Here is an 11,960-nt window from a genome sequence, read left to right on the forward strand (position 1 = left end):
TTGATTAATAATAAAACCTTATTCCACGGCCTAGCTAACATAAGCCTGCATTCAGCTACTGCTCGCATTTGTTGCTATTCCAACAACCATTGAGAAAAACAGATCTAACGTTGCTATTTTCAACATTCGATCGGTGTGGTCGGATTTCTTGTTCTTTCGGCACCTCGTAGGGTCGGATTCGTTGCTGACTTCACTGTACCAAGCTACATGCCAGGGAGGAGGAGTTCGGTATGAATTATTGGGAATAACATGATAATATTGATCATGTGGAGCGTTATGAAAGAACAGAAAGTAACGATGTTTGTAACGATAAGATAAGACTATAGTAACATTATTTAAATAATTCATTCTCAAAAGGTAAAAGTTTTTTGTCCTCAGGGCGCTTACACTCTGGGTGACCCTATTTCGACAAGATTATGAAATACTAATTAAATCATGATAATTCAATGATCTCTTAAGTAGAAGGATCAACACTGCGAGTGTCAAGGTTTAATTGTAAGTTATCACTCTAATCTACCACCCAAATATTAATTGAAATGTCTATGTGAACATAACTACTTTTAAATAGCTAGCTAGTAGGGCCGGGCACTTCGGGTTTCGGTTTTTCGGTTTTAAAAAAATTAAATCATTCGGTTTAAAATAGAGTTCGGTTTCTGTTTCGGTTTCGGTTTGAAAAGTTCGGTTTGGTATTCGGTTCGGTTTTGGTGGAAGTCCACTATTTGAACGTTTCCTTTTTTGCCTGACCGATTGTTCAGTTGGCTCACTTGGAGCGCCACTTGAAGTGTTTTGTTGATAGACAAGATGAAGAATCATCCATCTATAGTTAATATTTGAAAAATAAGAATTATTAAAACACCAAATGTTAGGACTTACAACTTAGAGTTGAGATTGAGGAGTTAAAATTATTAATTATTATAATATTTATATATAATATTAGCATTTTGTACGTGTGATGCGCAAAAATTTATGCCCAACATTAAAAAATTGATAAATGTAAATAATTACAAATTATAGTTCAAATTATATTTCGCAATTCCTTAAAGTAGTAAATTTTAATCATTGTATTTGAAAACTATAGAGATGAACAAAATTTATATTTTTTTTTATTAATAATGTAAACAATTTTGATATAATTTATACTTTGTTTTTACAATAAATAAATAATATATCTATAGTACTAATCTAGAACCCGGTCACATATATTGGTGTGTGTGTGTGCGCCTTTATATATATGACCTTGATAAACAGCACATTATATACGGAAGTGGCATTTCTACTATGTTACTCCGTATTGGTCTCGAACTTTCAATATATTATTGTTTTCCAACCACCTAAAAAGTAAAAACTTTCTTCTTTTATTTGTATGGTTAGATATGTACGGAAAAACGACGGCGTTTGTACTTACTATATATATATATATATATATATATATATATATATATATATATATATATATATATATATACATTTGGGTAATAAGGAAATTTTATAGTTATTATTTGAAAGTGTTTAGTGGGTAAATCCTACATTTTGATCTTATTAGGCAAAAATAGTAACCAATTCAAGTTCTTTATATAGTTAACGATTCAAACTAAGAAGATATAATTTTATTATGATCAGTGAGCTGATTGTGGATTTATCTCTACAATAACTAAGTGTGAGATTCTTTGGGATTAAAATTAGTCTAATAAAAGTCTGTATAGACAGCTCAATTAGTCATATGAGTGAAGTTTAAAAAGAATGACCAGTGATTGAGACTCATTAGCAGAATTAAGTGGTCCGGATCTTTCTTTGTCTGTTGTCTATGTAATTTTATGATTACGAAATCAAAGACCAACTCCACAGTTCAAATTTCATATACGGAGTAATTGTCTTCCTCCAACCCGGAAAAAAACACAGCATAGTCACGCTACTTCTGTAGTTGTCTACTTGTCTGTGTCGTTCTGAAACAGCACTAAACTCTCTCTCTCTCTCTCTCGCTTTTACTCTCCACCATCTTCACTATCTTCTTCGCCCCTCCACTACTCTCTCTCTTTCTCTCCCCCATCAAACCCTTTCTCTCCCACCTAAAACTGGCTGGGTTTACATTCACCTTCTCTTCACTGTTTCTTGTGTGCACTCCATCCGACCCAGATGGCTGACTCTGCAAAATACTCACCCATCAATGGCGGAACTATCATTTCAGACCTCAACACCCACTTCTCCCTCTTCAGAACCAAGAGAACCAAGGCGTGTGCTTTTGCCTTCGTGTCTGTTTTCGTTGCCTTCACTGTTTTCCTGGCTTTTACCCCTTCCGCTAACAACTCCTCTTCTCCCTGGTTCACAAATATTTTTTCTTTGAGCCCTGCCACAAATGGATCTCACTTCTCTTCAATCGTCTCTTACTTTTCCCCAAACTCTTCTGCACCCCCTAATGGCGTAACTGGATCTCAGAATAGTAGTTCTAAACCGCCCAGTTTGAGTAAAGGGCAGACAAATCAGACTCAGAATAATGGTAAAGTTGAGCCCTTGAAGAAGCCTTTAACTATAAGCTCAACTGTGAATACAACAACTCAACACTCTTCTTCTTCTGAAAAGAATCAGACCCAGAGCCATGGCTCTGATCCTAAAGTTGGAGCTTTGAAGGCAAATCAGACTGGGAATGGAGAGAAGATAATTGCAGAGAAGGGTGGGTTGAAGAACCTTACTTCTTCCTTAGCAAAGAAGAAGCAGAGTAATGGTGATGAGGATTTGGTTAAGTCTTTATTGAAGTGTGATTTCTTTGATGGGAATTGGGTGAAAGATGATGAGTCTTACCCTCTCTACAAACCTGGTTCTTGTTCCCTCATTGATGAGCAATTCAACTGTTTTACCAATGGTAGACCAGATAATGATTACTTCAAATATAGATGGAAGCCCAAGGCTTGCACCCTCCCAAGGTATCATCTCTTTATAATAATAATAATAATAATAATAATAATAATAATTTATAGTTCCTGGTTTCTGGGTAACTGATCCAAGAACTTCAAGCTTTGATTTTTCTCCCTTTTTCATGGATTGAGGCTTTAATTTTGATTCTTCATTCATTCTGCTTATTATGTAAACTTGTGTTCAGACTGAATGGAGCTCATATGCTGGAAATGTTGAGAGGGAAGAGATTAGTATTTGTGGGTGATTCTCTAAACAGGAATATGTGGGAATCTCTTGTTTGCATTCTGAGAAATTCTGTCAAGGATCAGAAGAAAGTGTATGAAGAGTTTGGCAGACACCATTTCAGAGGAGAAGCTTCATACTCCTTTGTATTTGAAGTATGCACTTTCCTTCAATCACTCTCTCTTTTGCTTATTAATATCATTACGAATGTCCACAACACGTGGACAGTAGTCGCTTATGACCTGATACCAAATTGAAGCATATCCCTCCATCTCAGCTAAAGCCTGATAGTTGGATTGCACATTAATGGTTATATGCTCAACAATTTTACATGTAATCCGCTATGAGTAAACTTCTAATTTACTTATTTACTAAACAACCCGAATCATAATGTTGTATATATAGCTTGTATGAACTTGCTGTGAGTTACAATGGGTTATGGCTGTGCAGGATTACGGCTCGAAAGTTGAATTCTTTGTGTCTCCGTTCTTGGTTCAAGAATGGCAGGTCCCGGATAAGAATGGGACGACGAAGGAGACCCTCCGACTCGATTTGGTTGGGCAGTCTGCTGAGAAATATAAGAATGCAGATGTTCTAGTTTTCAACACGGGCCACTGGTGGACTCACGAGAAGACTTCGAAAGGGTAAATGCCACTCCATCTGGGCTTTAATTAGGCTGTTTTTGGTGTTGATATATCGAGATTGAATAATAAACGATGTTGAATAATGTTTCCAGGAAAGACTACTACCAAGAAGGCAGTCATGTGTATAGTGACCTTAATGTTCTCGAGGCTTTTCGAAAAGCTTTAACTACATGGGGGAGATGGGTTGATGCCCATATAAATCCCGCAAAAACATTCGTTCTCTTCAGAGGCTATTCTGCTTCTCATTTCAGGTATAACAACTGAACTCGTGATTTAGAAACGTTTTTAGCCTCTCTGCAATGTGTTGTTTTTATGTGTTGAGCATGTTGTGCAATCCAACTATCAGTTTAGGCTTTTAGTTGAGATGGAGCACATGCTTCAATTTGGTATCAGAGCCGGACCAAAGGTTACGGTTAATGTGCAATCCAACCATCAGCTTAGCCTTTTAGTTGAGATGGAGCACATGCTTCAATTTTATGGTCATTTTTTTACTTGTTTAACAGTGGAGGGCAGTGGAATTCTGGCGGGGCGTGTGACCATGAAACCGGGCCAATCAAGAACGAGACATACCTCACCGAATACCCTCCAAAGATGAAGGTTTTGGAGAGGGTACTAAGGGGAATGAAAACCAAAGTCTCGTATCTAAATGTCACGAGAATGAGTGATTTCCGAAAGGATGGCCATCCATCAATATATCGAAAACAAAAGCTATCCGCCGAGGAGAAGGAGAAGCCATTGATGTATCAAGACTGCAGCCATTGGTGCCTTCCTGGTGTGCCTGATGCTTGGAATGAGATCTTGTATGCCAAGCTTTTGGTACAACAACATCAAAAGCAACAAGATAACAAGTCCTAGGTGACACACACACACACACAAACAGTGGTTGTGTTTTATGTGTTCAATGTAGAGATATATAATATACATAGAATATAGATACACAAAAACAAATAGCTGGAGAAGATCCAAGAAATAGTACTTAAATGTATAATTTTTTTTTGAGTGACGAGGAAAATCTGCAGTCACTATCTAAGGGTGTGCAGTGGGTAAATCCCGTTAAATGCATATAAATTTGATAAGTGAGGAACATGGATGGAGTCTCTCCCTAGGAAAGGAGACATCACATTAATAATGTTCACATGTATTGATAAGAGAAAAATGAAGAGGGAATATAACTTCCCATCTGATTATTCTAAACTTTTTGCAGATCTCAGCTTGCCGTGCTCTCCTACTCTAAATCTTACCTATTTGGTGTGGACTATAAATAAAAAGTACATCATTTATATACATAAAATACATTATTTAAACATTGAAAGCACATTATTTTGTATACTATTAAATAATTAAATAATATATATTCAATATACAAATAATATATTTTTAATATATTAAAAATATACCTTGTATTGGTAACATCATAGTCAGTAGTACTCAAAAAATATACATTATATTGAAGAAAAATACCTTATTTGAGTACTTAAATACATTAATTGTCTACTAAATAATGTACTTGTAGTATATTAAAAATTTATTGTTTTAATAGTCTATATAATAATTTGCCTTCCGAACTCCTCACTTATAATGGATAAAATAATGAATCACAACTCATCTTAATAGATTTTATATAATAGGCGGATTTGTGAGACGGGTTAGATTTTTAATAAGTATTATATTTTCTTATATAAATATTATAATTTTCATCATAAATAACTCTTCAACTCTTAATATTATAAAGTACATTTAAATTTAAAAATATTACATTTTCATCAAAAATATCATATTTGTATCATAATATCATACTTTCTCTCGTAAGTAATACGAAATAATAAACAATCTATCCATTATTAATATAGACTATTATATTTTTTCTCCTAAATAATTAATCAACTCTAAATATAACATTTTAATTTTAAAATACTCTGTATTATATATATATATATATTAAGAGTATTATATTTTTTTTATAAATAACAAACAATTTATTTCATATTAATATTATATTTTTAACATAAATATTATATTCCTATCATAATTTGATCCGTGAAATGATCTTAGATAACATACTTTATATAATAATGTTTATCAGATCAACAACAATGTTTATGAGATCACAAGTTTTTAAGTATTACGAGTCTCGAGATTTAATATTAATTAATTGTTTAGGTCAATTATTCCATCTAAAAGTGTCTTTGCCTATAATCGCGACGCTTTTGGTGAATCTGTGCACTATATTTTATGAAGTAGTTTGTCAGTTTGTCCATTTCCTACTCTTCACATGACACGTCTTGACGGTCTGGATCTCTTCGATCTTTTTTGCTTTTTTATTTTTTATTTTTTATTTTTTTTTTCTTCTTCTCTGTTTTCGTCGGTGTATGTTAAGCGTGTTGTGTTCATTTGAGTCACGAGCATTTAAATAATGTTTTTTTTTTTAATGAGAGAAATTCATAAATCACCATTTGATGTATGCATAGAATAAATTTTCATTTGATTTAATAGTTCACAAACTATATATGAATAGTAATAAATCACACTAAATTTTTTTTGTCTCAATTAAATAAGTGTTAATAAACATCGAACACGTTATATGACTTTTCTGATACAAAAATCATATTTTATCTATTCAATCACTTCTTTCAGAATGAATAAAGGGATTGAAAATGCAACCCGAGGACTTAAAAGCAAAGCAAAATATGAAACTGATGTTCATAATGTGTTTAGAGCAGGTGAATAATATAATGATAGTATGGGAACATAACATGAAACTTATTCAGTATTTTATATCCCACTGAAAATCTCAGTTAAAGGCTTTTAGATTATGCTGCCTGATTTTTTGTATCTTTACTCTTAAGTAATACTTTTCATGAAAAGAATTGATACTTAATGTAATGCACATGTAGTTTTGTGTTTGTATACATGGGAAAATAAACAAATGTATCAAGGAATTACATAATACGAAATCACGACACTCCAATAATATTTGAGTAATAAGTAGTGGTAAAAAATTGTTAGATCGATTGTTCAAAAAATGAACTCCATCCAAGCTGCATATTTTATTAAATGATTTGTCATTAATGTGTAAAGCAGTACGTAAATGGTTTAAGTTGTTTAAGTATTAGTTCTGGAGTTCAAATTATATATGCACAATAACGCTTTTGAAAAATTTGCTACAAATGAAGTTTGACAAAGTTCTAATTGAATTACTCACAGTTGACGACGAGATGCGAACACTGTTATAAAACGTCATTGAATCTCAACTATAATTCAACTTTTTGACATGTTTGATAGAAGACTTCTCAATTCTCCCATACCTATTCAAAAATCTCTTATTTGTCTCAAGTAAGTGAAAACGAAGGCTCTAATTTTTGTTTCCATTATATTCTAAATCTTCTCTTCTCAATAGTCACCTTTGAGTCCCTTTCTAATTTCAAAAAACTAACATCTTATTCACCGTTTTCATGTTTTATTGATCCGAATGCTGCCATTTGTGCATAAAGAGTCCAAAGTAATACATGTGACATTTGTAATACTATGTTGTCCACATTTGTCCAACAGATTTCAAGTCAAACAACAATATAATTAAGCCATGTGTACCGACATGGTTGAATGTAGAGGGGATCACCGACTCTTGGGCGTGTTTGAATTGAAGAATTTTATTTTTTTCCCATTTTTATAATGTCATTTTTTGCAGGTTTTAATTGTTTAATACACTTTTTTATAATTAATGGACACACTTACAAATTAAAAATACTTTTGAGTTTTTAACACAATTTTTTTTGAAAAAGAAAATAAAAGTCGATGAACAGTATCCCCGACTCGGCATGAAAAGTTTCATTTGAGATTTTTAACATCCTTTACAAAGTTGAAAATTTTGAAAATATATTTTTATGCATTATTCCTACACTTATTTATAATTAATTAATGAACACACTTACACACATCATTTAGATTAAGTTTGATATAGAGAAAAAGGTCAAGTAGATCCTTAAACTTTACTCAAAATGGCAATTAGGCCATTGAACTTTAAAAAAAAATACTATTAAACACTTAAACTTATCATTTTGAGTCAAATAAGCCTAATTTACCGATAACCAACAGGTTACCGGTAAATTACTGCCGTTGACCGGGCTAAAAACCTTTTAAAAAAAAAAAAAAAAAAATCGCCGGAGCAATTTCCGGTCGTCTTCTCCATTGGAGAAGACGACCGACCGGACTGGTTATCCTCTCCATTGGAGAAGGCGACCAGCGCTGGTCGCCTTCTCCACCGGAGAAGACGACCGGCCTGACGTCTTCTCCGGTGGAAGGCTTTAAAAAAAAAAAAAAAAAATCGTCGTCGGGAATTTTATTTTTTCGCCAGAATCTCACTGGAATTTTAAATGACCTGTTATTTTACGTAAATAACCGGCTACTGGGCTTAGATGCTCTAAAATGACAAGTTCAAGTGTTTAATTGCTCTTTTATAAAGTTGAGGGGCCTAATTGTCACTGCTGGAAATTATAGAATTTCCGACCACCTGAAAGTTATCTTAAATCAAGTCGAAAGCCTTATCCGACCACTTTTGGTATCCGGAAAAACCTTTATTGCTATTTCCGACCACTTTTTACTTTCAATTTGATTTAAGATCACTTTCAGATGGCGCAAATTCCAAAATTTCCAGTAGTGTGCCCTTTTGAATAAAGTTTAAGGGTCTATTTGACCATTTTCTCTTTGATATATAGGGAACTAAAAGTAATATATTTAATTTCCTGCCAAACATCTTATTAGATATTTTTATTAATTGTGAAATTGTTTCCTAATTTTAAAATGTAAATACCCAAAAAATAAAAAAAGGCTAACAGGCCCTCGTCCTTTGGGGTAGTCCCCGCCCAACGTTAAAAAAAAAAAAAAAAAAAAAAAAAAAAAAAAAAAAAAAAAAAAAAAAACAGTCACACACAATAATCGAAAGAATAAAAAAAATGGCAAATTATGCCGTGGAATAGTGTTCACCTTGCAAGGTGGATACGGTTCTAAAACTATTTATAATTGTGAATATAGAGTTCAAAAATTATAAACATAGAGTTCTGTAATTGTGAATATAGAGTTCAATAATTATGAATATAAAGTTCAAAATTATGAACATAGAATTTTATAATTATGAACATAGAGATCTGTAATTATGAATATAGAGTTCAATAATTGTGAATATGAAGTTAAAAAATTATGAATATAGAGTTCAGTAATTATGAACAAAGAACTGTGTCCACCTTCCACCTTGAAAGGTAGACATGGTTCCACGGCATAACAATTGACCCAATGGGGTTCTTAATGGGCCTAAGTCAAACAGTCAAAAGAACGTGAAGATATTTATGGGCCACTAATAACAGGCTTTTGTCAATTATAGGGCCGAATGGGCTTCCAAACAAAGGCAAGAAATCAAGTAGAAAGCCGCAAATTAATTATATCATTGAGTTGTTATACCATGGACCAGGGTCCACTTTGCAAGGTGGACCTTGATTTTAAACGACCTATAAATTGTGTATTTTTAAAGTTAGAATTGGGAACTTCAAAAATATAAATTGTCTTTTTATGTTAAAAAATATAACAGTTGTAGAAGGGAATTTGTGAATATATTACAAAGTGATCAAATTATTGTTAATATTGTGTGACTGCAATATTTGAAAAAAACTTGTGAATACAAAACATGTTATCAATTACATATATGTTATACCAAAATTGAAAAAATTTAAAGTTGTGCACTAAAAGTAATAAGACATCAAAATTCGTGCGACCAAAAGTGAAATTAATTCTTTTCAATTTTTTTTTTTTTTCAAACAGATCATGAAAGTAAAAGTGACTTACTAATCATAGAGACAAAATTGAAAATAATTTTACAAAAAGATCATGAGTTTTATTTTTAATAACACATCCTCTGTCAAGCTAATTGCCAGACTATTACATATGAGTGGGTTTACTCCGTGCACACTTTTGGGTAATAGTAAGGGTTTCCTTCATCACCCAAAAAAGAAAAAAAAAATCACCTCAAACACAATTCAATTGGTTAATCAACTCAAAATAAATTGAAAGGCTTTACTTTGCTAGTAATCGTAAAGTTCCTGGTTCAAATCCTCCTTCACTAATCTTAACACTTAAGTACACGAGTTATGTGGGATGTGGTTATCTCAAATTTCGAGTAAAAACGTTTTGATTTTTTTCTCTTTTTTCTTTTAAAAAAAAGTTGTTTTCCCTTTTAATTTCTTTCTACTACTTAACATTGTAAACCTGATAAAATACTTAACTTTGAGTTTCTCTATTGTGTTTGCTCTAACTCTAGTAAATAAATTAAACCTAATATCAAAAAATTGAGTGGAAAGATTAATTATTTTCTTCACAAGTCAAATCTTTGATGTTTCAAACTCAATGAGTGAACACATAGCCTGACTAGTTCTAAACTTGCAATATTTTCAAACCCATGTGCCTCTTGGATAAACAGTAAACAGATTAGGAAATAATATATATGCAGAAGTAATGAACAAGGAATGTCAATTTTTGTGGTTTATATATTATGAGAGGGAGGAATATATAATTATTAATATTATTTCTTCCAAAAAAAAAAACATCATTATCACAAAAAACTTGGTCAGTGTTCAGCATCATTGGTTTTCCACAATGATTTTGACAAATGTTTTCAATGATTCAAGAAATGTAACATGGTCAGATAAGCTGACCTGTGTGAAACATAATTTTGTAGTCCAACGTATTGACTCAGTATCATGTATCAGTTAAAGAAGAAATCAAACTACTATTTTACCAAACCATGTCATGATTCACTCCATCATATTATGATGAGTTGAAACATTTACTGTCAAGTAATTCATTATTTTTGACAACTTTTAAATTGGAAATCTGAGAAGTGCAGATTTTAGTATTCAAGTTTGTATAGTAAAACTGGTGATAATTATGAAAATGTCACATTTTTAAAAAATCTGATTTGGTTCATCCAACTTTTCCAGATATAAGGCTCAGATTTGTTCTTAGTTTTCTCTTATGGACTTGTTTTCGTATGATCCAATACCCATATATATATATATATATATATATATATATATATATATAGAGAGAGAGAGAGAGAGAGAGAGAGAATTCAGCTCCCATGTGGTTGAGTGTGTCCGGTGCGGTTGCTTGGTTAAATCTGAACAATTGATCTGGCTTAAATCAACGACCAAGATTAACTAAATTAAAAAAAATAAAAAGATTAGTGCGGAAAATTACAAAAAAATATCACCGCATTTTTCTTTTTTTGCTTTTTTCATTGATTTCCCGTCGTTGATCTGATCTTATCCAATGGTCTAGATCTGTCCGCACGGTCACACCAGGGAGGCTGTCACATTTGATCCCATAAAGAATAAAGATATAGAAACTGTATGGCATATATGCATTTTCTTCTATACATGAAACACTTAATTGTATATTTGCAGATAACTAATACCGCGCACTTGAGTGCTCTATTGTAGATCCTAAGTGTCCTGTCAGTATCACCTAATGCACTATCAAACTTTTTCTAGTTCATCACAATAATTAATTATTAAAATATCATTATAATTTTTTTTTACTTAATTTCTTAATTATTTTTTTTTTTTGGAAGAAACTTAATTTCTTAACCATTAATCATCTTAGATTGACAGATAATATTAGTTGCAATTCTCACCGAAAGTCTAGTTCTAACCTTTGAACACATGCAATATTGTACTCGATTTATTACCTCTTTATCAAACATATAGCTATCACATTGAATTCAATACAGATGAAATGCATGGTATATTTCAAAATGAACACATGGATGTCATTCATTAACCTTACATACATTAATGTTTCCCTGTCGTCCACAAAAAACACACACATCCTGAGAATGAATTAATGGCATATATATTGGGGCATATAATGCAGGTATAGTAAATGAAAATGTATGCCACACAGTATATTCTCAGACTGAGAAACACTACATACTACATTTAATTAACTCTGGTTCCAAACTACTATTCAATCTACTTTTATTACTGATGGACTGAACATGTGAACCAGTAAATACATACATTGGTAGGTTGTTTGCATTAATGATGTTAACGAAACTCTCCTGCATTGTTTTTTTTTTTTTTTTTTTTTTTTTTTTTTTTTTTTTTTTTTTTTTCTGGTGTTTTTAAATATCTTCCTTGT

At 32.1% G+C, this 11,960-nt stretch overlaps 1 protein-coding gene across 1 annotated transcript; it reads left to right on the forward strand.

Moving 5' to 3' along the window:
• Nucleotides 1-1,902: 1,902 nt before the first annotated feature.
• Nucleotides 1,903-4,852, forward strand: LOC109182312 (protein trichome birefringence-like). The gene is made up of 5 exons (XM_019332451.1): nucleotides 1,903-2,918; nucleotides 3,095-3,287; nucleotides 3,583-3,776; nucleotides 3,869-4,027; nucleotides 4,280-4,852. The coding sequence occupies exons 1-5, from the start codon at nucleotides 2,134-2,136 to the stop codon at nucleotides 4,629-4,631; spliced, it is 1,683 nt and encodes a 560-aa protein (XP_019187996.1). The 5' UTR covers nucleotides 1,903-2,133; the 3' UTR covers nucleotides 4,632-4,852.
• Nucleotides 4,853-11,960: the final 7,108 nt, after the last annotated feature.

Source organism: Ipomoea nil, unplaced genomic scaffold, assembly GCF_001879475.1.
Source record: "Ipomoea nil cultivar Tokyo-kokei standard unplaced genomic scaffold, Asagao_1.1 scaffold1043, whole genome shotgun sequence".
Taxonomy (NCBI): Eukaryota; Viridiplantae; Streptophyta; class Magnoliopsida; order Solanales; family Convolvulaceae; genus Ipomoea; species Ipomoea nil.

Excerpts from the sequence above, each read along its gene's own strand:
- LOC109182312 (XM_019332451.1), top strand. The coding sequence starts at position 2,134 with ATGGCTGACTCTGCAAAATACTCACCCATCAATGGCGGAACTATCATT. Across the intron at positions 2,919-3,094 it reads AAGGCTTGCACCCTCCCAAG|ACTGAATGGAGCTCATATGC; the intron begins GTATCATCTCTT and ends ACTTGTGTTCAG. Across the intron at positions 3,777-3,868 it reads CACGAGAAGACTTCGAAAGG|GAAAGACTACTACCAAGAAG; the intron begins GTAAATGCCACT and ends TAATGTTTCCAG.